This window comes from Panthera tigris, chromosome C1 (genome assembly GCF_018350195.1).
Source record: "Panthera tigris isolate Pti1 chromosome C1, P.tigris_Pti1_mat1.1, whole genome shotgun sequence".
NCBI lineage: Eukaryota > Metazoa > Chordata > Mammalia > Carnivora > Felidae > Panthera > Panthera tigris.
In genome coordinates, this window is record NC_056667.1 from 191,456,819 (window position 1) to 191,483,561 (window position 26,743).

Consider the following 26,743-nt stretch of genomic DNA (forward strand, 5'->3'; position numbering starts at 1 on the left):
GAATGAGTAAAACATTTATGGAAGGTCTCCCTCTATTTAAACGTTAGCCCTAGAGGGACAAATTTTTTGTTTTGTTAACTGACACATCTCCAGTGCCGAGTCACTGCCTGGAGAGTAGCTGGCCTTCAATAAATATTTATGAACCAGTGATTGCATATTATGAAGCTATTGCAAGTTACTCTGCAAAAAAAGCATGACAGAAAAAGATGTTCACAGCATACTGTTAAGAGAGCACATTAAAAACTACTGTGTCTGTAGCTTAGTTTTATTTTTAAATCATACAGATATAATTTATCCTTTTTAAAAAATGTTTATTTATTTATTTTGAGAGAGAGAGACAGAGAGAGCACATGCACACATGCCCACTAGATGGGGAAGGACAGAAAGAGAGGGGGAGAGAGAATCCCAAGGAGGCTCCATGCTGTCAGCACAGAGCTGGACGTGGGTCTCGATCTCATGAACCTCGAGATCATGACCTGAGCTGAAATGAAGAGCCAGACTCTTAACCAACTGAACCACCCAGGCGCCCCAAAATATAATGTATCTTTACTAAAATAAAACTTGGAGAGAGATGCAACAAAACGCTAACAGTGGGTGGTTCTTGGGGTAGGATTTTGATTTATTTTGATTTCTCTCATTTATGTGTATTTTCTTTTCAATGAATATATACTACTTCTATATGAAGAAAAAGTTACTAAAAGTTAACAGAAGATATTGTGTCATGACTTCTCGCTGAGTATTAAGAAAAAAAAAATACATTATTTATCATTTTTGTGGGGAATGGTGGGATGTACAGCCTGTGGAGTCGGCCGGGTATGGATTCAAGTCCTCACTTGCCACTCTCTAGATTTGTCATCTAGGCATGTCTGTCACATGCACTGAGACTCCGTTCCTCATCTGTAACATGTAGTAATAATGGTACACAGAAGACTTGGGCTGTCTTTAATCCCAGACTAGAATTTGGTTATCCCGTTCTCAGTAATTTGGAAATTTCAGGACACCCAGGATCAGAGGATTGACTCCCTCCCAAGGATTTGACTCCCTCTATTCCCACCTCCAGGTCAGGCCAAGCAGTATCCAGATGCCCCTTCCATCGTTTCTGGGCTAAGGAGAGGTGAGTGAGGCCCTTGCCACAGGAGCCCAATTTAAGGGGGCACAAAAACTCGGCAACCAAGATAAATAGTAAATAAGTGGAATGTTTTGAAAAACAAAATTATGTAAAAAACCTGTAATGAACAAACTATCAACAATTTTAGTAAAGATGGGATACATATTACTGATTTCCCCCTTTGTCTCGGGCTCCATTATGGCTCACAGTGTTACTGTCTCCAGCCCACAGCCTGAAGGTAGGGAACCCTCAATTATTCAAATCATTATTAATTACCACTTAATTATAATTAATTATCCAAACTCTCTCTGAGCCTCAGAATTGCCACTGTTCTCTCTGTGACTGTTTGGCCTTGAGTTAAGCCCCTGCAGGGATACCAGGAGGGAAGTTGTATTTTTCTGCCCCTGTTTCTTTCTTTCTCCTCTGAAGACACCGAATCACAATTGCTAACTAATCACGGCTTTCTTACTTCACTGAGGACTCTGAGGGGCGAGTGTCTCCCTGTTCTTTTATAGAAACATAAAATGCCAGCAAAGCATGATTTCTACCCAAGAGAGTGCTAAGCAGACTTTGCAGACGTTGCACCCCCCCACCCCCCCATTCTTCTGGGGAAGGGCACAGAGACCTTGGCATACCTTGTTTCAAAAATAGGCAACAGCAAACAGCATGCTTCCTCCATCTACTTCCCAAGAGAAGGGAAAATCCTTATGTAATGGGATCGGATCGGCCGGTCAATGGTACCATGTGGAGAGTTGCCCTGAGGGGCTTTCATATTACCACATCCCGAGATTTTTGTGGCTGTACTAGTTTATGCACGTCAAGCCGTTCACAGTGTGCGTTCACAGGGCAATTACTAGCTAAACATTGCGACGATAGTAACATTTAAAGTCTTGTTTTCAGGCAATGGCTTTATTTTACACCGGACACTTCATTTGCTGAAACTGTAGATACTAAGTTGCGCTACCGAAGTAATCGCTAGAAAGATACGATGTTCTTAGCATGTAGATTTTAGGAATTTTCTCCTATTGCTCCTATATTTGATTTAAGGTAAACGTTATTGTCAAACATACAATTCGAAACATCACAAAAGGAATGTAACCAATGGCACATTTGTTTCTGAAGGCACCTGCAGAAATCCCTATTCTTTCTCAGTACTAAAACACTCAGGGACCAAGGGGGAAAGGGGATTACTTAGATTCCAGGTAGTGCAGAAAGATTTGGTCACAGAAAATTTAACATAATCTTGCTGGGTTGTTTTTTTTTTTTTTCTTCAGTTTATTTACTTATGTATTTTGAGCGAGTGCAAGCTGGGGAGGGACAGAGTAGGGTGAGAGAGAGAGAATTCCAAGCAGGCTCCACACTGTCAGCACAGAGCCCGATGCGGGGCTCCATCTCACGAACTGCGAGATCATGACCTGAGTCGAAATCAAGAGTCAGATGCTTAACCGACTGAGCCACCCAGGCGCCCCGTAAATTTAACATAATCCATTGTAAGGTGATGTTCTGGACGAACTTCCTAACTTTACTTCCAGTAAAGGAACTGGCTTTGAAGGGTTTTTTTGTTTTAATTGAAGGAATGTTGCTCACCACACCTCTCCCTTCCTCCCCCATATTTTTATATTAAATAGTGTTTACCAGAGAAGTGAAACGTGCTGGGATTTATACTTGTGTCCGGGAAAAGGTCTGACTACTCTGAGAGAGCCATGCTGGGAGGCATATCCAACCAGTCCCAGACACTCCGGCCTTGGCAGGCCAGGCCCCCCATGTGTGAGTGAAAAAGCAGGCTTGTGAGTCATGACACCCAGAAGCAGGGGGAGCCCGGCTGACGGGCCAGAACCGCTGCTTCAGACCTGTGGCCCCAGATGAGCCTTCCTGCCCAGCCCCGGTTGCTAGACGTGCTCCAGCTCAGGCCGCAGTGGTCCCGGAGCAGGGATGCCCAGTTCCCACTGTGACCTGCCTGCCTTCCTCACCCACACACTTGAGAGGATTGTAAAATAGCCGCCGTTTTTAAACATGCTATCAGGGAACAGAAACTAGACGCAGAGGCACAGAAGAGAATACTAGAGAATACTGAAAAGTAAGGAATCGTTACAGTCGTTCTTGAATTGTGATTTTTGGTGCTCTCGACTCAACTTTTTCATTCACGCACCCATTCATTCAAGAAAAGCGTGTGGGACAGTGGCAAGCCAGGCTTCATACTTAGCGCCGGGGATACAAACACCTAAATAAAATAGCTCTGTCTTCAGAGAGTGCCTGGTTTAATGGGGAGGAGGGGGAGGGTTCAAATAAGAAAACAATATCATACATGCATACATACATGCAATTATCATACATACATAACAATCATCATATGATACAAGGCTGTGTCATGGTAGAGATTTGCAGAAGGAACTAATTGCAGTGCAGATGCAGAATTTTACAGCCTTAAGGGAGTCAAAGAAGCTTGGCAGCCAGGCTCCGCTTGACAGAAGCCTCAAAGAATGAGTAGAGGTTTATCAAATGGTCCAGATGGGCCAGCTCTAACACCGTGGCTGCAAAGAACAGGGCAGATCGGGTTTGGGCCCTGGCTTCAGCTGTTTTCAGGGGGCTTTTTTGTTTTGTTTTGTTTTGCCTCTTCTGGACAAAGCACTGACTATATAACTAGAGTATTTTTTTTCCCCCAGAGGAGCATTCTATGTTATCTGTATAGTAAATAGAACTGAGTAGAAATAGCTCATGGGGTGTGTGGCATTACTCAAAAAATCACCCTTATAGAAGCCAAGGCTGCTCAGCGGAGGGGCCAAGGCCCTAGTCCCCCCCAAAATGCAATTTAAATTGTTCATTTTTTAAGTGCTATTCAAATGTATCTCTCTCGTGAAAAAATTTATTTATTTATTTTGAGCAAGAGAGCGAGACCGAGAGAGAGAGAGAGAGAGAGAGAGAGAGAATCCCAAGCAGGCTCTGCACCATCAGTGCAGCTCGGGGGCTGGCAATGGGGCTCGAATTCACAAACTGTGAGCTCATAAACTGAGCTGAAATCTAGAGTCAGATGCTTCACCAGTTGAGGCACCCAGGTGCCCCCAAACGTGTCTCTTAAGACAAATTTCCTGGCCCCTACATCAATCCAGTTTGCTATCCTAATCCCTTCTGATAGAAGAATTCTAGGGGCGCCTGGGTGGATCAGTCAGTTAAGCGTCCGGCTTCAGCTCAGGTCATGATCTCGCAGCTTGTGGGTTTGAGTCCCGCGTCAGGCTCTGTACCGACAGCTTGGAGCCTGGAGCCTGCTTGGGATTCTGTGTCTCCCTCTCTCTCTGCACCGTCCTCCACTCAAGCTCTCTGTCTCTCAAAAATAAATAAATGTTAACATTTGAAAAACATTCTAGAGGTAGTACAGGGTGGATCTCACACTGTGGGGATAAAAATTGATTTGTCTCCACAACAGGCAATGGACTCATCATGAGGAAAAGATCATGCCCTAAAATCTGTGAGTTTTGTTTCCCGGGAACAAACTTGGTGACAAAGACTTCTTTAAACTTTTCCCTGCTGTCAAGTTTAATGAGACTCCTCTTCCTACAGTGTTTCTAATATCAGCTTGATTTTAGGAGGCTGCTGTCAAAAAGGCTACCAGAAGAAACCGAGGGAACACGTGAAATCATTGCAAGAAAAAGGTTCTAACTTCAGTAAACCAATTTGGCCAAGGATTCCATTTTAAGAGTAAAATTGACACATCTTAAAAGCACCAAGATATCACTCAAGTGAAACAAGTGGAAATAGCAAAGCATGGAGATGCCGAGGGAAGGAGTATTGGCAGGATTGGGTAAAAAACAACTGAGAGCATTTAATGTATTTATTCATACTCTGCCTTGCTCCAAAGTGGATTTGGCAGTGAGTTTGTCTCCGGGGCAAGTGTGGAGGGCAGTTCCCTCCTGAAACTAGTGAAGTGCAGATCACGGGCGGTTGGTTACAGCCTTTGGAGCCAGGGGTAGAGCCGCATCTGCTGTAGAAAACCAGAATCCTGAACGGAGCACTCGACGGGAGAGAAAGGCTCTTCCAGCCCTACCGGAAGGTGATCTGAGGAAGCACCGGCTGTGGGCTAAGATTTTAGATTTCCTATAGCACTTAGACAAATGCAACTGGATGCAAATAAACCATAGAACGGCGGAGAGGAGAAAAGGCTCCAGGAAGGGCAAAAAGAAACTCCTAGTCTCTTAAAACTGCAGGCCCTTCCTAGAACTTGTCTTAGCGCCCTAATGTTCGGAGTTGTAATCACAGTGGACATTTGGGGCCAGAACTACGTGTCCAATGAACATGAACTGCCCTTAATGGAATGCCAAACTAACACATTTTTAATTTTTTTCAGAGCATCAATTCAAATGCACATTCTTATCTCGACTGACTCACTGGACAGAAAGAAACCTGCATGCTATGAGAAGAGAGAAGGTAGAAGAACAGTTCAGAAGGTGTAGAAAGAGTCAGATGGAAGAGGCACTGGATAGATTACTTAAATATGAATGCCAGCACTGTCAAATGCCCTACTTGCTTAATGATACCGATTATAATTTTCCAAACTCAGAAATGAGAAAAGTCCAGTTGTTCCACATCAAATCAGGTCTAATAATAATTCTTAACATTTTTGTTCACATATGCCGTTGAGAATACGGTGATAAGGGGAGACTCTGCCCAAAGAAACCCTACCTATTACTTACACACAAAATCCTATTCTATATGACCAACTAGTCACAATACCCAAGATGGAATCCAATTAGTCACAATACCCATATAATATGTAATCCTAATCACCTGACCACCATAAAATCTTTCTTGTATCTGAGGTAGTTTATTCTATAGTTTAAGCCTCGCTCCACTTTTTTTGTCCTCTTAGCTTAAGGTCACTATAGAACTCTTTGCATAAGTTTCCATATATGCTTGCAAAGGGGTATGAAATCGTATTATGATCTTCCTTGCTTTAAGCTGAGACTTCTCTAATCTTACCTTAAGATTGTAGGGTAGAGTTGTCATCCAATGCCCAGTTATTCCCTGTGCATTAGTTCCTCAGCTATATGACTACATTTTCTGATCCTTTCGTAGAGCTGTGTGTGGCCATATGGCTAAGCTTGAAGTCAATGATATGTAAGTTCTATGCTGTATGCATCTTCTTAAAAATCTCCATTCCCTTCCTCCACCCTACTGTTTGGAATAAAGATTCAGTAGTTATTCCTGGGCCATGATTTTGAGGTGTGATGGACAACACTGCTTGTTGACTCTTTTATTGGAAGATACATTTCATGAGAACAGGAACCTTGCTTATCTTGGTCAAAACAACATCTTCTGTACCTAAAAAGTATGTGGCATGTGGTAACAGCTTAGGTATTGAATGAATAAAATGAATGAATGGGCTTATTCCGAACCCGTGTAAAACACTAATCACAAGATATATCCCAAGAGGATATATCCCAAGAGATAATTCAGCCATCAGCAGCCATATGCAAGGTCTCAGGTTATATCACAGAGTCAAACTCTTGCTTAATTCAAATCACATTACTATTCTTTGCTTCCCTTTTCTCCATCATTGGAGGATGGTTTTTTCTTAATGTACCCCTTAACCATACATCTCCCTCTAACTGCTACTGCATGTCTATTCTCAGTCAAAATGTTTAGGAAAAGAAGCTCTCAGTTGGGGTCTTCACTTTCTCAACTCCTATTCATTTCTTTGCCCACTGCCGGCCACCAGGCTCAAAACACATCCCCAATCACCCAGTTGCCATAACCCATGGCATTTGTAGTTTTCCCACACTTGACTCTTCAGGGAATTGCTTATTGCTGCCTACTGACCAGGCACTGTTCTAGATGCAGCCATTGCAGATATGAGAGGCAGATGTGAGCCCCCCTGCCCCCCACACACCTCATGGAACTCACCCGATCAATCAGTCTTTTCTGATTAGTGCTCAGGTCCTTGACTTCACTGCTCACCTTTGCAGGTTTCACTTAAATGCCACTTAAATCTCTCTATTCACCTAGTCTGCCTTTTTAAAAAATCTTTAAAATTATACACATCTTCTCAAGACAATCACTTCTGTACCCATGGCTTCATTACTTTCTATATGTTCTAATGACAATACAATTGTAAATAGTTTTTCATTTAACAGTTTTGTTTTACATAAAATGTGCCATTTAGTAAAACCATAGAGTCCAAGCTTTTCTATGAAAGTAACCACCAGGAAATGTTACATTCTCAGCATGTCAACTTTAGGAAATCTCCCCAATTACTTTTTGGGTGGTTGAATATGTGTGTAATTTTTGAAAATGTAACTTGGGATATCACAAAACAGACTTAGTCAAAAGAGCTATAGATCCAACTTTCCCCCGGAGATCTCCATTTGGATGTTCCACTTCATAGGGCAAAGATTATCTTTCTCCTCAAACCTATTCCTCTTTCTGTGTTCTCTCTGGGAAAAAGTCACCGCTCTCTATCCAGTCCTCAAAGCCAGAATCCTAGCAGCCATTTCTGCCTCCCTCTTCACTTCTCCCTCCATACCCAGTCATCAAGTATTGCAATTCTACCTCCCCAAAGATCTCAAGTCCTTTCCCCCCACTTCAGTCACTGCCACTGCCTTCTCTCCTAGTTGAACATAAAGTCTCTGAATTGGTCTTGCATCCTTCAGTCCTTATTGTTGGGAGTGACCTCATGACAAACCATCTGATAGTGACACGCCAGCTTCCTATTACTCAATCGTCTTGTGTTTCCAGGGTAAAAATCCATCCTCTTTCCCCCAACATGTACTTTGGGGTCAGTTAGATCTAGGTTTGAACCCCAGGTACAAGCACTTTCCAGCAGCGTGACCTCAGACAATTGGACTCTCTGAGCCTTTGTTTTGTTATCCCTGAGAGCTCACTGAGGGCCCGAAGGTTTCCCACATACAGTGAGGGGCACATGGGAGAGAATGTTGAGTGAAGGGAAAACATTTACAAATCTACACCAAAAAAAAAATTGTCCTCCCTTAAATAAATATCCTGATATACAGTGTCACTTCCTCTCAAGTTTTACTTCTACCTTTATTTTCTGGTAATCACAATAAGGTGCCTGTGGGGATCCACAATATCTGGGCTCAAATCCCGGCCCGACACCTGAGCAATCACTTGGCCTTGGGAATGTTAATTCGTCTCACTTTCTTCCCTAAAATCTGTGAAAGGATTGTTGTCGAGGGTTAAACGGGTACCTACCTAACTTGGAATGGGGTTGGGCGCACTACTAAGCACTACCCAAATGTTAACTATCATTATCATCATCTCCATCAGGTCAGGACCCGTGCCACCTCACTCTGTGGGTCTCAATTTTGTATGAGAAAATCGTGCTTTATGGGTTGTTGGCCAAAGAAGGGAAATCTGGAAACTCCTGCCATCAAAGGGGGAAGCAGAGGGGAGAAAAGCGAGTCGGTGAAACCCAGCGTTTCCGGGCCGGGAGGGACGAGTTCGTTCCTTATTTTAGTGAGAAAGAAGTGAAGGGTGACTTGTCCTCGGGTCTCACTCAAGACACAAAGCCACAGCGCTCTACTGAGAGGAGGACCAGGGCTCCGGGGGTTGCTGTGGTCAAGTTGCAGGCGAAAACTAACGTTTGGAAGGCAAGAGAGGAGGAGCGTTTAGTTACAAAAATGGTTCAACAATTCGGGGGGAACTAAGTTCGGTGGCCGATCAAATGAGTCAGCTGTCACACCCGGTGAAATCGGGTTGCTAACGGAATCGGCTCTTTACTAACGAGACTTTCTATAACGCCCACCGACCCGGGACGGCTTAGAGTAACTAACGCCCGGTGCGCTTCCCACGGGACCGGAAAGCTCCGGGCTGCGCTAGATGAATGGAAACCGGAGTCGGCGGCGCGCCGCGCGGGGGGCGGAGCAGCCGCGGGGCGGGGCGGGGGCGGGGCACTGCGAGTCACGTGCCTCCGCTCCGAGGCGGGCGCGTGGAGGGAACTCTGGGTGTGATTGGTGCCTCGTAACCAGGTGACCGCAGAATGTGTTCCGGTTGGCAGGCGCCAGCCAGGCCAGCGGACGGCAGTCGGGAGGTGGTGGCGGAAGGAGGAGGAGCTCCGACCGCGCTCTCTGCCGGCAGTGGCTGCGCCTCTCAGCGCTCGTCGGGTCCCCACCCCTTTTAAATAAGCCGGGCTGGTCGCCGCCCTCACAGACTAGTTGGCTCGGGGGAGGCGGCGGCGGCGGCGGCGGCGCGGCGGCGGGGGTGCGGCCGGGGCCGGAGCCCTGCCCGGGGCCCGGCGGCGGGGCGTACCGGCGGGCAGCGGGCGAGGCCGCGCCTGCATGCGCGGCACAGCCCCGGCGTAGCCCGGGGCTGCCGGTGCCGACCGCGCCATTGTTGGGGGAGGGGGCAGCTGCTGAGCGCGGCGGAGTCGGGGGCGAGCGCAGGCGAGGAGTGGAGGCGCCCCATGGGGAACACGCTGACCTGTTGCGTGTCCCCCAATGCCAGCCCCAAGGTGGGCCGGCGCACGGGGCCGGCGGAGGCAAACTACGAGTCTGAGATCTACGAGGCGGCGGCCGGGGACGCGGTGGCAGTAGCCCCGGCGCCTGCTGCCGTGGAGCCCGCCGAGTTGGATTTCGGAGCCGGCGAGGGCCACCACCTGCAGCACATCAGCGACCGGGAGATGCCCGAAGGTGAGGAGGAGGCGGGGCCCTCTTGTCCCTCTCGGGGGCCGGTGCTGTCCGCTCTCTGGCGGACCGCTGGCCTGCGCCGCCCCCGGTGTCCCCCGGGACCGAGCCGCCGCCTCAGGCTCCTTCCTGCCCGGAGCGGGCTTTCTCAGGGCTGGGCGCCGGGGATGAAGGCTGGCTCTGCCTGGCGTCCCCATCCTTTCTTCTTTCCCCGTCGTGTCCGGCCAGTTTCTCTCCCTCTTCCCTGCCCGAACGCCTAGTTCTTTCCCGTATTCCCGTTTCCCAGCGCGGCCTGAGACCGTCCAGTCCGCAGCCCTTTCCTGTTTGGGGGTCTCCTGGACGTCTCCGGAGACTTTATAAAGACTCTTTTGGTATACGCGCTCCCCTTTCTCGGTGGAAATGTAAATACCCCAACTTGGGAGCATCCACCTCATCTCCCTATCCTTACCTAAGTAAAGGGACCAAGTAAGGGCCTGATGGTACCCTTCCTCCTACCATTAAGGTAGTTGACACGCGGGACGATTCAGACGAATTGTAGGAAATTCAAAATAGAGATTGGCTTGCGAAAGTCTGTGCGGTGTTCTTAAGTAGGCTGTTTCCAGTAGCCTCGATGGAAACTGCCTAATTCTAACTATATTTTGAAGACGGGAGGAAAATGGTGGCAGAAGAGACTTGAACTCATTGTGAACAGTGTGAAATGTTACTGCCAGGGCTGCGAGAATATAGTTTTTTGTTTCTTGTTTTCCTTTTACCGAACGGAGAACCCAGGGAGTTTAAAATTCCCACTTTGGCACAAAAGTGTCTTCTGCTCTATCTCAGTGATTTAACAGACTTGACTTACATGCTGCCAGTTCTAAAAATGAGCGGGGCAGTGGTTCATGAGGCTATTGGTAGAAAGTTTCCAAAGAGAAAAAACCATAAATTTAGACCTTAATTTGTAATATAAACGTTTGGCAGTTAAAGTGTCAGATCTTGTACAGAATGTTTGTCTCCATGGCTCCCTCTCCTTCCTCCCCCCTCCTGCCAATAGAATCCTGTTCAACTTTAAGAATGTTGGGGTAAAAGTTCTTCAGACTAAACGGTTGGGGGAGGGGGGAGGGCAAAGAGGAAGTGTTTGATTTTTGCCTCTGGAATTTTGGAAAGGGAGGACTAGGTAAAAATAATTCTGAGTAACAACGTGGCTCTTTAATAACCATGTGGCTCTTTAATGAGTCTTATGTTCTTTGAAGTAGAAAACATTGTATCATAAAGATGTTAAAGCCCCATTAGCCCATTCCTTTCATTTAAATGCCACAGCTTATAGAGGAAATGTGTTACAGCTCTTTTTCTAAAACTTCAGCGGGGCTCTTAAGAATTATAATAATTAAGCCTGTGGATTCACCCATATGAGGGACATGGCTTTGTAATGGGGAAGTACTGCTTTTTCAGAATATTCAAATATTGTAAAAGAATGAACAAATTAAATGAATTAATTGGACGTTTAAACACAAAGCATGTGAATACTTGTAAAAACTTCTATTCTGCTTGGTGTTGAAAGGTAAGCTTCTGAGTGATTTTACAAACTAGTTAGTAGATGGGTTAGTGTTGGATGAGAGACCAAATGGGACCTTTACATAATTCTTTTAAGATTTACAGCACATTTTCATGTCAATCTCATTTGGCCCTTCCGACTACAAATAAGGCTGCAGGTATTCTCCCCATGTTGCTAATGAGGAAAGAGAGACCCAGAGATGGGCAATGACTGTGTAACACAACTACTAAACAGAAGAGACTGACACGGAGATGACAGATTGCTGGGTTCAGCTCTTGTACAGCTCTCATAGTCAGCTCTCACCTTATTTATACATAAGGTAGACCTATCCCAACGTAGTCATCATGATTGTTTCCGTTCAAGGTTGATTGTTCACAACTCAAAGCAACTTTTACCTCTCTCTCCTGTCTGTACATTCATTACAATAGGTAAGACTAGATAAAAGTGGAAGCCATGAACCTAGATTAACCTGTCAGGGAAACGGGTTGATGCATTTTAAAGAGTTTGTTCTGGTGACCTCAAATTGAAGCCAAGAATACGCTGGACAGAGGAACGTTAGGAAAAGCAGATGAGAAGGATGACTGGGAGGCTTAGTCGGTTAAGCATCTGACTCTTGGTTTTAGCTCAGGTCATGATCTCATGGTTTGTGAGTTCGAGCCTCACATAGGGCTCTGTGCTGACAGTGTAGAACCTGCTTGGGATTCTGTCTCTCTCCCTCTCCCTCCGTTCCTCCCCTGCTTGTGCCCCCTCCCTCTCAAATAAGCTTAAAAAAAAAGAAAAGTTGATGAGGTAAGGTACCTTAAGCACAGGACTGTAAGGAGTATTAAACCAAAAAAGTTAAAAAAGTTTGTAAGTATAGAATTTACCCTTTATGTTTAACATGATAGTTTAAATTTCATTTCAATTTGTCTTAAATTTTTCTTTGAAATTCAATAAACTGATAAGAGAACTCTCAATTTCAGCATTTGCCTATTAGATTTCCATAGAAACAAGGTCAGAACACTAACTCTAAAGTGCAGGCACATTGAAAGTTTGCTTTTAATGTCTTTATTTCAAAAATTTCATATCAGTTTCCCTGGAAACTAAGAAATACCTACTTAGAGATAAAGCATTTTGGCTTTTCTATGATGAAGAATTTATTTACTTCATTTCTTAGACAAAAGTCATCCATAGATAATGCTGTGCCTTGTTTTTCTCAAACATTTCAGAAAAATGTGATTTCTTCAAACCTTTTCAAAGGGATATTCTAAGAACCTAGCATAGATTTCAGATAGACTCAAAAGAATTTTTCTTTTTAAAAATTTTTTTTTAACATTTATTTATTTTTGAGACAGAGAGAGACAGAGCATGAACGGGGGAGGGTCAGAGAGAGGGAGACACAGAATCTGAAACAGGCTCCAGGCTCCGAGCAGTCAGCACAGAGCCCGACGCGGGGCTCGAACTCACATACCGCGAGATCACGACCTGAGCCGAAGTCGGCCGCTTAACCGACTGAGCCACCCAGGCGCCCCTCAAAAGAATTTTTCTAGGTGCACCTGGGTGGCTCAGTCGGCTAAGCATCCCACTCTTGGTTTCTGCTCAGGTCATGCTCTCGTGGTTTGTGAGTTCGAGCCCTGCTTTGGGCTCTGTGCTGGTAGTGCAGAGCCTGCTTGCGATTCTCTCTCTTTCTGCTCCTCCACTGCTCACTGTCTGTCCTCTTTCAAAATAAACAAACATTGAAAAAAGATTAAAGAATATCTCCACTACCTTGCCTTTACCTAACCCTGTATCTACTCTAACTGGTGTATCAATGACACAAAATAAGATACTGAAGTCCTGTTATCCAATTTTATTGTTACTCACCAACTTTTCATACAGTCTTTTATGTTCTGACCTTACAGGCCTCACTGATTTGCTGGCCAGAGTGCTCTCTGAAGTGACCCCTTCTTCCCCCTTCCCCCGAGGAGTGAGTAGGGAAGGAATTGGCAATATGATGTGGAAAAACCTCTGAGCAACGGATCTTTCCTCTTCCCAGTAGCTATTTTAAACCCTCCTTTTTTTTTGTTTTTTTGGGGTTTTTTTTTTGGCTTTTTTAAATGACAATAAGCATTTGATATAAAAGATTTAGAAAATATAAAAAAGTCATTCACTTAGAATATCCAGAACTTTTATTAATATTTTGGCATTTACTCTTCCTAAATGTGCTGTATGTGTATAAACCTAACATTTTGTTTATTTAACAAAAATGAGCTAATTCTTCATGTACTGCTGTATAGCATTTTGTTTTAAAGGAAAGCAACGACCTAAAGCTCCTAGCACTGTGCTTGATGCCTAGAGAGCACTCTAGGATATATTTCCGTGCAGCTGCACGTAGCTCGACTACATGCCTTTTCATAACTGTGTAGTGTACTGTTGAATGGTGGGAGCACCATTCATTTACCTACCCCTATGGTTGGGCATCTTTTATAGTAAAACAGTATACAATCCCATTATTATGCTTTATTCAGGGGGCACAGATAAAAACTGGTGCATTGTACCTCCCTTTAGAATTCAGATGGTATACGGAAATTAAGTCTTATGACTTAATTAAGTCTGCAGGATGAGTCCTTTTGTAGGTAAAGTAGTTTAACACTAAATGTCCTTATACTGAATTACAGTTACCATTGGTTTTTCACTGGATGTTAGAATTCCTCTTTTAGATTTTTGTGGTTCTTGGTAGCCTGTCTTGTGTCTTTAATTCTGAATAACTACTACGCTAAGAGATCTGAAAGTAATGCCAGTCTAAGATGACTAATCAAAAGAAGCATTAGAAGAAATCTTAGTAGAGATGGGAAAATAGGAAGAAACTTAACTGGTTTAGGGTACACTGAAACAGATGTTTATTGGGCACTGTTCCAGATGCTGGGCAGCCGGTGGTATACATGACAAAGCCCCTGCCCTAACTCCTTACATTCTGGAAAGACCTAGGGGCAGACAGCACATGAATAATAAAGAATGTCAGGTAGTGAGGTGCTGAAAGAAAGTGAAAGAAAGCCAACGATGGGAGGGCAGTTTTGCTTGAAGTGGTTAAAGATGGCTGTTCTCAAGTGACAAGTACACAGCCTTAAAAGTGAGGGGGAGCTGTGGGAGGGTGTAGGACAGGAGGCTTCCTTGCAGAGGTCCTCAGTTGGGAATATGCTTGGTGCAAACAAAGGACAGAAAGACATGGGCTGGCTCCAGAGTGAGAGGGATGCTATGAGAAATGCCGTGGGTTAAGACCTTGTATGCCTATTGGGCCTTGACTAAAAAACACGGATCTTCATTTAGTTGTAATGGGAAACCAATGGAGGATTATATGTGGGGGAATGATGTTAATTCTTAAAAAAAAGAAAGAAAGAAAAAGAGACTAGCTACTGTGTGAGAATGTGTAATGCAGGCACGGGTTGGAGTCAGGGAGAGCAGGTAGAAGGCTGATGCAGTAGTTTAGGTGAGAGCCAACAGTGAATTGAACAGAAGATAAGGGTCTAAAATATAGGCTGACTTAAATTAAGTGAATTTAAAAGGCAACAAACGTATGGATGGGCAAGTCACAGAAAAAGAAATGCAGATAACCTTTAAACATATTTTTACGCATAGAAGAAATGTGAAATAAAACTATACTGTAGTTTCTCTCCTGTTGGGAGAAAATCCATTGATGCTACATTCTTTGGTGAGGCTGTGAAGAAATAATCATGTATTGCTGGTGAAAATGCAAAGTGGTTTGACCCCGTGAAAGAGAAATTGGCACAATCTCACAACACTGCAGGTACATTAAATCCAGAAATCCTACTCTAAGGAATTTATTCTGAAGATATACCCCACAGATATGAAACCACATATTCACAAAGGTTTTGTTGCATTATTTTCAAAAGCAAAATATCGTTAGTACCTTGTATGTCCAGTAAGGGGCTAGTAAAATCAAGTGGTGCATCTACATAGTAGATAGCTATGGAGCTGTAAAAAAAAGATCAAGGTCTGTCTTCACTGCTGTGAAGTGATCTCCAGGATATGTTACATGAAAAAAACAAGGAGAGGACATACAGTAATCTGCATGACAGAAGCAAGAGAAATGCATATTTGCTTAAAGAAACCAGAATCAATGAGAGAAATTCTTACTGATTGTGTGAGTATTATTCCTTTCCCTTTAGTGGTAGCCAAAGCACATATTTGCTTAAGATGATATTTGGGTATGAGTAACGAGTGGACATTTCATACACTTTCCAGTGAAATGCTAAATATTCACTTTTTGCTTTTGAGTTCATTTGTGAAAGCTTTGTCATTTATTGTGCTTTAGATGATATATAGATTGCTCTTACATTTCTTTTGCTCCTCACAAAGTTGAGTTACATAGTATAGGAATGATATGTTTTACACATGAGAAGACCGGCTTTGAGAGGTATAAATTGAGTTGTCCCAGTTTTAACAATGAGACAGTAGATCAGGAATGTAAATTAAAGATACATGGTCTATAGGAATAGAATTTATTGAATGACTCATCATGCGGGCTACTGTGGGATACTATTTTTTTTTTAAGAGTTTATTTTTAAGTAATCTCCACACCCAGCATAGGTCTCAAACCTACAACCCCGAGATCAAGTGTGACATGCTCTATACTGAGCCAGCTAGGTGCCTCTGTATACTACTTTTTTTCTCACTCTTTTGTGCATGTGTGTATTAAAATAATTAAGCTTTAGAATTAAAATATTAACATTGCACAATGTAAAATGAAATAGAGGTAACTTGCAACCCAGAAATGTTCTTAAAAGTTCAGGAAACTGAGAAAAAATACTCTTTAGAAATATATAAAGGAAGAAAGGTGTACTTCACTGTATGAAATGTCACATCTCAGTTAGAGTCACCAAACCATGGGTTGAGGGTTAAAACAAGGCAAGACTGAGAAGCAAGGTAGAGTCAGGTACAGTAGTTTGAAAGCCAGAGTTAGAAGGATTGTCAGAGGCTAGGAAGTGGAAGGAGAGCTCAAGCAAGGAGTAGATTGGGGGATGCGGGAACACGCTGTGTGCCCTCTGGTGACGCAGGCCAGCTCAAGGCCATACGGTAGAAATTACCTGACTGGGGTGGAAAAGTGTGGACTCAGATAAAATCATCAGTGTACATGGCAATTGTAAGACTTGAAATGTTTTTGTTAATGGGCCATAAAATGAATGCACGTACAGTATAAGGATGATAGTGTAGTTCAGTAAATGCAGGAAGCCTTAAGTGAACAGGTACCCAGCGGTTAGCCCAGAAACTGCTGACATCTTCTATTTTAATTGGGATATATTGAAATCAATCGCTTTGTGAAATATGCTGCTCTGTCAGGTCGTTTCCTGGTCACTGCCTTCTCCCTCTAATATTTTGACAAGGAAAAATCATTTACTGACAGTTTCTAGTTGCCTAATTTTGCCACATTTAGCCTCTAATAATGCATTTCCTTTATTCTAAGTTGCCTGTGTTTTCACATTTTTAACATCTGTGCGTTGTATAACTGATAGAATCTTAGGGGAAAAGCAGTATTGGATGTCAATGGTTTTACAGATTTCCTCTGTATTTATATTAAGACCCAAGTTTAATTTTTTTCTGAAGTTCTACTTTTCCTGCTTCAACCTGTCATGCTGTCAAATTAAGTTGCAATTTAAATTGATTTTAAAAAAAAGTGATGGGTATTAAAATACAGTTTTAATCATAACCTCTAATCATGAACTCAGGAATATTTCTCTTAGGTTAAAAACATTCGTGGGGCGCCTGGCTGGCTCAGTCTGAAGAGCATGTGAGTCTTGATCCTCGGGGTCATGGGTTCAAGCCCCACGTTGGGTGTAGAGATTACTTAAAAAATTCTTAGAGGTGTCCAAAGAAATAATTTTGGGCTAGATTCACATACAAGATGTATAGTAATTTCATGCCATCTCTCTCACTGCGTGTGCTTGCATGAATATGTGAGTGCATGTTGGTGGGAGGTGGTAATGCTTTGCTTAATAGTTGGCAGTATGACCTTTGTGATAGTATGATTTTGCATAGTTATCTTAGGTGCTTGAGAAGACAGTAATGGACAGCACGGAAATGTGTGTGTGTATCTGAGTTTACAGTCTAGTGGCTTAAATATCCATTCTATAAAGCAGCAATGTGGTTTTTGTCATTGGCAAAAAGTGCAGGTTATATAGACAACTGTCGCCGGCTAAAGACAGAAGGTTACTATTTTCCGAAAACCTCATGCAGACTGACAACATCAGGGTCTTAGTAGGTGTAATACGTACAGTATATACAAATCATAGCAACTCACCAAAGTGGCAATAGCACTGTTAACTGTGGGGAAAATAGTCAAACTGTGTAATCAGAGAAATGCAAATTAGAGACTGTGGACTTCCTCATTTTTATCAGTAGGAATCTTTTCTTTCAAGTAATCAAAGCCCGGGTAGGAGCTGAAACTGGTAGAGTTGATAGCATTATACACTAATATCCCTTCCCCCCCCCCCTTTCTTTAGAAAGCAACTCAGCAATACTTTGAGCCATGACAATGATCTAAACTTGTGGCCTAGTCATCCTATTTTGGAGATCTTTCCTAAGGAGATAAAAAACAAAATTGTTTTTTAAAAACTTTGTATATGAAGATTTCCCTCATAATATAAGAAGTTTGTAAGCACCTAAACCCTAAGAATAGGGGATTGGCTAAGTAAAGTATAGGAATAATGCTTGGTAGGCCATTGTATATACATTAAACAATAAATATACTGGAATGGGGTAAAGATCACTTGTCAATAACAAAATAGGACATAAATGGTACACTGATTACAGTTGTTTTTCTGTTTTTTTTTTTTAAGCGTATAAGTAACAAAGTAATGGTTGTGAGTTTATGAGTAATTTTTAAACAAAGTATTATTTTGACTCTTGTAAATTTGTGTTCATGATATTTGTTAAAGGAGTGAGCAAGTGACTTTTATCTATTTGCACCTTTAATGTGATCATCATTACTGCCGATTAACCAGATCCCTTTCAGTGACAAATTAAAATTGATCTTAAAAATTTTTAAAAACAATATTGACTCCTATAACCAGAGTTCATGGAGTAAACTGGGTACCACTTGACCCAGGAATTAAATGGCCTTCTTAGAACCTGTCTCAGTTCTGCTCTCTTCTCTTGATATCTCCTAGCAAGGTCCCCCTCCCCCAATGATAGCAAAGGAAACATGGGACAGCTCCAGGCTAGCTGGGAGCTCACAGCTTGGCCTTGCTCAGTGGTTCTTTGGAAGTCCCAGGGCACGTGCCACCCTAGAACTCTAGGTGGAGTAGGGGCAGTGCCAGTTTCCTTCTTGTCGCTTGGGCTAATTTTGCTTTGTTCCTGCACGTTGCCATTTCTTTTATCCCAGCTCTTGATTTTTGTACTTAGATCGGTAGTAGAACATCTTGGTTTGGGGTGTATGTACATGTGTAGCCTGCTTCTTCTCCTTTGATTCTGGTACTTCTTTTTCCTGGATTTAATTTTTTTTAACTTAAAAAATTTTTTTTTGAGTTTATTTACTTTTGAGAGAGAGAGAGCATGAGGGAAGGGCAGAGAGAGGGGGAGAGATAGAACCCCAAGCAGACTCTGCACTGTCAGCATTGAGCCTGATGTGGGGCTTGAACTCATGACCTGAGCCAAAACCAAGAGTTGGATGCTTAACCAGCTGAGCCACCCAGGCACCCCTAATTTTTTTTCCCAATTTTTTAAATGTTTATTTTTGAGAGAGAGAGAGAGTGGGCGAGAGCAGAGGAAGTGTAGAGAGAGAGGGAGATGCAGAATCAAAGCAGGCTCCAGGTTCTGAGCTGTCCGCATGGAGCCTGATGTGGGGCTCAAACCCACAAACCGTGAGATCATGACCTGAGCCGAAGTCGGATACTTAATTGACTGAGCCACTCAGGTGCCCCCCCATTGAAAAGATTTAATTAAACTTCTGTGGTGCTATAGGCACTGATACATAGTATGTTTACTTCTGCAAACATTTCTGTTTATTTTTTGGATTCAAATGCAGTATATTTGCTTTCTTTTTGGTAGGAAGTTGGTCATGAACTCTTTTGGAAGCTTTAGGTTAGAGGCAGCTGTGAGAGTCTTTGTCGCTTTGAGCACAGCTGAATTCATTTATTTTCCCAATAGCTGACACTGTCTCATTTTTCAAATATGTGAAAAAAGTTTAATTTTTATGGGTCTTTTACATAAAAATGTTGAATAAGTTTCTCAAGCAGTTTTAACAAACTTCAAATTCAGTGAAGGAATTTCCATGAAGAACAAAGCTATGTTTAGCTATGTAAATTTCTAGTGCTGGCAGCACCATTAAAATGGATGGTTCAGATTCCTGTTAAACCAGGAAGTCCCAAATGATGTTTGTGCAAGATTCTAACTATATTACTTGGAGGAAAAAAGGATTCTAGGTAGATAAATTTTATGAAATGCCGAATTAGACAGGATTCACTGTAAGAATGATTAGTTTTTAATATATCATTGGATATTTTGATTCTCTAATAGCCACAGATAGTGTTTAAAGAAAAAAAAATTTTAATGTTTTATTTTATTTTTTGAGAGATGGAAGGAGACAGAGCATGAGCAGGGTAGGGGCAGAGAGAGAGGGAGACACAGAATCTAAAGCAAGCTCCAGGCTCCAAGCTGTCAGCACAGAGCCTGATGCGGAGCTCAAACCCACCAACGCGAGATCATGATCTGAGACAAAGTCATATGCTCAAAAAAAAAAATTTTTTTTTGATTGGACTGCCAACACCCCTTTTAAAAACAGAACAATTATTATGTGGTTTCTTAACCATACTCTGTCAGGATCTTGGTCCAGTTTCTTACAAGATTGACTAAATGCTTTGAGATGGACATTGCTGAGTGTCATAAAGTTTTGTGGGTTTTTTTTTCCTTTTTAAGAGAATTTTGAGTGGTTCTTACAAAGGTTGTTGCAATATGAAAGTCATTTATTTGATAGAAATATCAAGCTGTCTTGTCAAACACAATGAAGTAACCCAAAAATATATTTCAGAGCTTAAAAAGAGCAAAGATTATATGGAACCAGACAAAACCTATTTGTGCATTTCCTATTTCTTTCTCAAACTACTTTGCTTACCAGACTGTCACTAAACATCTTGAGGAAATGCAGGGATCATTTTATTTGGAATCTTAGACACACCAGAGGTTTTTTGTTTTGTTTTGTTTTTTATATGACAACTTTGTTTCCCATATGGTGGCAAACCTTGTTCTATGAAAATTCAAGGACCTGTTTTTGTATTCTTGCATGAATAGAAAGACTTTTTCCCACCTTGGTGCAGGATGGACTATAGACAGACATACCTTTTACATAGGCATGGAAAAAATTTTTTACAAGTAGCCTCATGATCTGCTCCAGAAAATAGTCTTATTGAAGCCCCAAATGAATCATGCAGCATGGACAGAAGAAGCAAGAGTCTGGCTTTAGAAATCAAGGGCAAAAGTTAAAAATCACTTGCTATTATGGAAGTGTACCTAAAGAAGAGAACATTGAACCTTGTATACATACAGTCCTCTTAATTCTACCTGTGTATAGCTCCCTACATAAACCACAGCTAATTCAGTGAGTTCATTTGTTGAATGGAGTTAGAATTAGCCATTTGATTATCTAAGGAACACGAGCTTGCCAAAAGCAACTTGTTTGGTTTTGGCACATTTGATATATTGAGCTGGTATCTGACAGTAATTAGCCACAGCATAACTTGCTTCTTGGGACTGTTTCTAGAATATGCTGTTAATATCAGCTTAAAGGATGGTAATGGGATTTTTAGTAAGTAGGAGGGGGAAGGCACATATTTCATCTAAAAGTTGCATAGGTTATTTAGGTGCAAGTTAGAATAAAAGTCTAAGACATAGCCTGGTTTTATTCCACATGTGTGGAGAGATTCTACAATTTTGCCGTGTCCTGGTATATTTTTTATATTGTTCCTGTTACTAAAATTGGCTTTTTGTCATTACTAAAAACTCTTCCCAAGACTGCTAAGTGATTCAAATTGATGTGTAGCTATTTTTAAAATCCTGTCTTTTTCTACTCAAACCATCGTACCTTTTCTTCCTATACAGACTTAGCTTTGGAATCAAACCCTTCTGACCATCCAAGGGCAAGCACAATTTTCCTGAGCAAATCTCAAACGGATGGTAAGACAGTATTTCTTTTTTCTTCTGAAAAAAAGATTGAAAACCGTCTTTGTTTTGTGTATTATAGAAGGAACCTAGAAGAACTCATACGTTGGTTTAAGTGTTTCACTTTTTCATGTATTCACTTATTTTAATATACGATGATATACTTTCGTTGTCACTGATTTAGTTAGCAGAACACGTGGACTGTTCACACATTTGCCACCTCTTTATCAACACAGTCGGTTGACCACATGATTTAGATGTGGTCTAACTCATACCACTTTGTCTTTTTCCCCTGTTCCAAAGAGCACACATTTTAGAGATGAGTGATAGGATTTAGGCCACAGTTAGGTTTTCATTTAACAAATTAAAAAAATCATCAATTTATGGGGATTAAATCTGTGATTCTGGCCCCATTTTACACAGTGCTCAACCAAACAAGCCTATCTCACATCCACATTTATGCCATTCAGAACTTTTGAGCTATTCAAAACTTCCTCATCCTAACGTAGTGATGTGGCAGGATTTGTAGGAACAAACATAGCCTGTGGGGTTTCCTAGAAGGTTCGCTTCCACAAGTGAAACTAGTATACATTGCCTGTGCCCTTGATTTAGAATGAGAGTCTGAACTGGAGATTTTTTAGCACTCCTGCTTTCCTGCTTATTTTCCTTAATGTTATGTTAAATCCTCATTTATTTGAACTAAAAGCCATACGTGACCAAGTTTTTCAGTTGATTATGACAGAAATAAAAGAAGTGAGGGTTCCATAATATTTGAAGTGATGCAGCACAATAAATAATGGGGTGTTTTAACCTGCATGTTCACAGTGTGTGTACTTAGCCTATCGCAAGCAGATCGCTTCTGGTTAGCATTGCTGTATTTCTCAGATTCATCCAGAAACATGGATTGCCCACCTGATACAGACAGTGTGGAGACAGTTAAAGAAAAGCTATCTCATGTCTCTCTCGCCTCAGTCATAAGGAGTGCGTACCTCTGATGTCACGCCACATTAAAGGAGACAGTGTGGGAAACAAAGTGTGGCCCGAGATCCTCATTGGACCCTTTTATTCTACTGCTGTCCTTTCTTAGAGCAAAGTGATTTTGTGTGCTGTAGATATGTCCAGTTAGGTTAACATACTCACTAAAATATAAATTTAAGGTAGATTACTTTCCAGTTGTGTAATGACCCATTTTTTTTTTTAGTAAGGTGTATTAGTAGATTACCAATAAGTGCTTCAGGATGCTTCCAGGATACTGATGCATCTACAGATCAGTGCCTGGCCAGAGACTGGTTCTTAGAGCTGGCAGATCCTGGTAACTAAAGTAAGTTATATAGAGAGAATTAGAAAATACTACTGTGCAGTGGTTCAGATATAGAACAGATAAACATTTTTATTAGCTAAATTTTTACCTGGTGTGGTTTGCTTTGTCCTTTTCTTTTTGTACGTGGGGAGCCTTTCATTTGTACCTAACAGGGAATATCTGTCGAGTCAAAAAGTAAAACTAAGTCTTTAGATTTTACTATAGGATTCCTCTTGCTAGGTGATTTAAATTATGAATTTTATTGGAAATTATATTTTAAAAATGGAATTTGATCTCCTTTTGTATGTTGGTAATCCATCAGATAATTAGCAGCTACTTTTACTTTTCTATGGCATTTGTATCAGAATTGATCAGTTAATCTTTTTTATTCTTAGTGCGAGAAAAGAGGAAGAGCAACCATTTAAACCATGTAAGTAAACAGTTGAAAAGTTAAAAAATTAACAGTTTGAATTAAAAATGTGTCTGCCATTATTCCTAAAAAATGTAATGGATCCAGTATTGTTAGTGTGAACCTCTTTTTGTAGGTTTTCTAAATCTCTTCTATTTTCCTCATTATGAAATGTATTCAGGAAAGTCTTTGGCTTAGTAGTCCTCATTTTTTAAGGGTCCTGACATTTGACTTAAATTTTAAAAACATTGTGATATAAAGTTCTACCTTCAATTTGTTCGCTTTAATTTTTTAATCTTATTTTTTAACCAAAGTAACAAAAATATACCAAGTTAATTTGTAGCGCTCTCTATCCACTTGCTGTCATGCCAGGTGAAAGCTTAGCTCCCTCACTCACCTTGGCCTTACCTCCCTCCCTCTGTTCCCTCAGCCTGTATCATGGTTCTTATTAAATCAGCACCAATGTTTTGTTATGACTATGCAGATACTCAATGCTGAGCCATGTAGTTCTCTGCCTTCTCCTGTATACACTTCATCCTTTTTCTTAAACATTTCTGAAACCTGAGCACTTCAGCACTTCTCCAGGGTAATCCAGTCCCCATTTTCCTAGCCAACATGATCTCACACAGCCAAATGCTGTAAGTAGCTCCCTGGCGGGCCTTCCTACTTTCACATACCCCGTTTTTTGTGTGTGTGGAATTAATTTCCTGACGATATTCACTTGCCTATTTTCTAACAGCTATTTTTCCCCCAAATGCTGTAACATTTGTCACATGTCTATCAAAAATATTTTTCGTTTACTAAAACACATCTGTTCCATTTTTTTTCTTGGAGACAGCCTTTTGTCATTCTACTCCAGTAGAGTAGACTGGTTTTTGCTAGGCCAGCTCTGTGTCTGTTTTCCTAGGATATCTCCTTGAAGTCATCTGGGATCTCACATAACTACTGTCATGTTTTGGGTCCCCCTGTGTCCTAGAATCTTTGTTTCCCTTTGTCTTGTTAAATGCCCTTGTTTTACTGGAGTCCATTTTTCTAGGAATGGGCAGAAGTTTTTAGAGATCTAGCCTGTCTCAAACTCCTGTTTGAGAAAGTATAGAATTCTAGGTTGAAACTAATTTTGGCAGTTCTACAGACATTTCTCTTTTGTCTTCTCATTTACAGTGTTGCTCATAAATCTATCGACATTGTGCATTATTGATTTTAGTCATTGTTTCCTCATCCCTTCTTTCTCTGGAACCTTTGAGTACCTACCCTGTCCCTGGGATTCTGAAATTTCATAATATGGTTTGGTATGGACCTTTTCATTTTATTGGGGCCAGTAAGTCTGTAGACCATCCCTCCTCCTAGTAAAGTAATTAATTAATTAATTTATTTATTTATTTATTTATTCTGTTTTGGTATTTTCTGTTATTCAGATGTTGGGCCTCTTAGACCAGTATTGCAGCATGGATCTCTAATCTTTTCGCCTTCTGTTTTCATTTTGCCTTTTTGTTCTACTTCCTAGAGATTTTCTTGACTTTATGCTCTGACCCTTCTCTTGAATACTTAGTTTTATCTTATTTTTAATTTATAAAGGTCTCAAAAAATGACCTTTAAGTGATTTTTATTTATAGCATTATTATTCTTATTCTTATTTATCGCATTTTAATTCTTTCACCAATGCAATTTCTTGTCTTTCTGAGGGCCTTTAAGAGTTTTTTAAGTTTCATTTGCTTCTTAATTTTATCATTCCTATCAGTTTCTTTTTCCTGTTTCAGTATCTTGTTGGAGGCTTCTCTTAAATGTGTAGTGGTCCCTGCCTATCTCAAATCTCATTGGAAGTCCTTGTTAACTGATGGGCCTCACTGTGGAGATTTGGGGCTGAGCCTCTGAATTCTGAGCCTGCCATGGCTTCTTAAGACAACTGGCTTTCTTGTTCCTGTTCCTGTAGCATCCTGGTTGTGTTTTCTGTGTTCTTCCATGTCACCTGCCATTCCTTTGTCTAGTCAGGTCATCTTTCACACGTTAAAAATCACCTGCTGTTTATCCTGTGTTGTGTATAACCTCTGAAAGGAGGGGGAGCGGAAATAGATACGTGATCTTTTACCATGTTTAACTCAAACTTAGAATCTGTTTTAATTTAATACAATTAATCATATTAAATCAGACAGTATTTTTGGTTATCCCTGTAATTTGCGTATTATACTTTTCTACTAAGGCTTTGGTTAAGAATTCAAACCATGCACCTTGTCATATTGCCCTATTAATGCACAACATAGATAAAGCGTAGTTTTTATTAATGCGTAAAGTGCTGGAAATTTTTAAGTTATATTGCAAGAAAGACAAAACTTGTCCTGTGAAAAAGAGGAGACACGAAAGTGAACTTCAGCAGTAGGCACAATGGAAAAGTCAATGGGTGGGGGCAGGATTTCAACAGGTACTTGACCTTTGATGGTAAGTTTTGGGTTGTGACTTTCTAGACTTCTAGGTGTGATTATTTTCTAGTCTTTGCCGTTGAACCTTAAGTCGAAGAAATAACCTCTCCTTTTGTTGTAAAGATTGTAAAAGCCCACCTATTCTGTTAGTGCTCAATGAAGATAAATCCTGCCTTTGTCTCTTCTAGTGACCACTGAAATAATATCTATGAACACTACACTGCCAGTACTGTTTTTTGCTCTTTGGTTTTTTGTGGTTTTTTTGGTTTTTTTTTAGTATTTGCATTTTATAACCCTATGTTTGTCAGTATAGTTTATTGAGGCTGTAAGCCACCAACAGTTAAGGCTTTAACCATAAAAGACAATTGTCTTAAAATTTCAGCTAATTTTAAGCTAATAAATAATTACAGCTAATATATCCAGGCTTTGCTCAGAGACTTAATTCTGCCACTCTCTAGTTGAATATTGGATATTACTAAATACTGAAAAGTAGGCCTGGACTGATGGGGAAGTATTCAATGTTTCTTTGGTTAGATCTAGTCAGTAGACAGTAAGTTCCTGATTCACTAACTCCCTCCCCTGCCCAATATGGCTATAAGGCCACATGTAATTAAAATTTCTTAATGTTTCACACTAATATTTTTAGAGACAAACCAATATACATTTATAATAGAAAAAAAAAATTTAAACAAGTATTTTTGAGAGACAGAGCATAGCAGGGGAGGAGCAGAGAGAGAGGCAGACACAAAATCCAAACCAGGCTCCAGGCTCTGAGCTGTCAGCACAGAGCCCGATGTGGAGCTCCAACCCATATACCATGAGATCATGACCTGAGCCGAAGTCAGACGCTTAACTGACTGAGCCACCCAGGTGCCCCAGAAAAAAATTTTTTAATGGAGGAAAGTGGGAGTAAGTATAACCAACCCAAAGCTTTACCAACTAGTCTACACTTGGGTGCATTTTCTTCCTATTCTTTTTATAGCTCCCCAGTGTAGGTTTTTGGTCAGAATTGACTTTTCTTATGATGTAATATACACTATATTATACCCAGTAGTAGTGGCCTAAAAACATAACTTTCTTCCCATTTAGAATTTTTTTTTTACCATTTATTTTTTAGAGACAGAGACAGAGCATGAGTGGGGGAGGGACAGAGAGAGAGGGAGACACAGAATCCAAAGCAGGCTCCAGGCTCCGAGCTGTCAGCACAGAGCCTGCAGCGGGGC

The 26,743-nt window shown here is 41.3% G+C and overlaps 2 protein-coding genes across 2 annotated transcripts in view; both read left to right on the top strand.

Annotated features, from left to right (window-relative positions):
- The window catches only part of LOC122240820, a 64,804-nt gene extending 57,835 nt beyond the window's left edge, over nt 1–6,969 (top strand). Inside the window, exon 4 of the mRNA XM_042993910.1 lies at nt 5,448–6,969. Within this exon, the coding sequence (XP_042849844.1) occupies nt 5,448–5,553 (106 nt within the window). The 3' untranslated portion in view covers nt 5,554–6,969. The remainder of the gene's footprint in view (nt 1–5,447) is intronic.
- Nucleotides 6,970–9,333: 2,364 nt separating this feature from the next.
- The window catches only part of CCNYL1 (cyclin Y like 1), a 36,919-nt gene continuing 19,509 nt past the window's right edge, over nt 9,334–26,743 (top strand). The window contains exons 1-3 of the mRNA XM_015540964.2: nt 9,334–9,744; nt 21,338–21,412; nt 23,093–23,127. Coding sequence (XP_015396450.2) covers nt 9,519–9,744; nt 21,338–21,412; nt 23,093–23,127 — 336 coding nt within the window. The 5' untranslated portion in view covers nt 9,334–9,518. The remainder of the gene's footprint in view (nt 9,745–21,337; nt 21,413–23,092; nt 23,128–26,743) is intronic.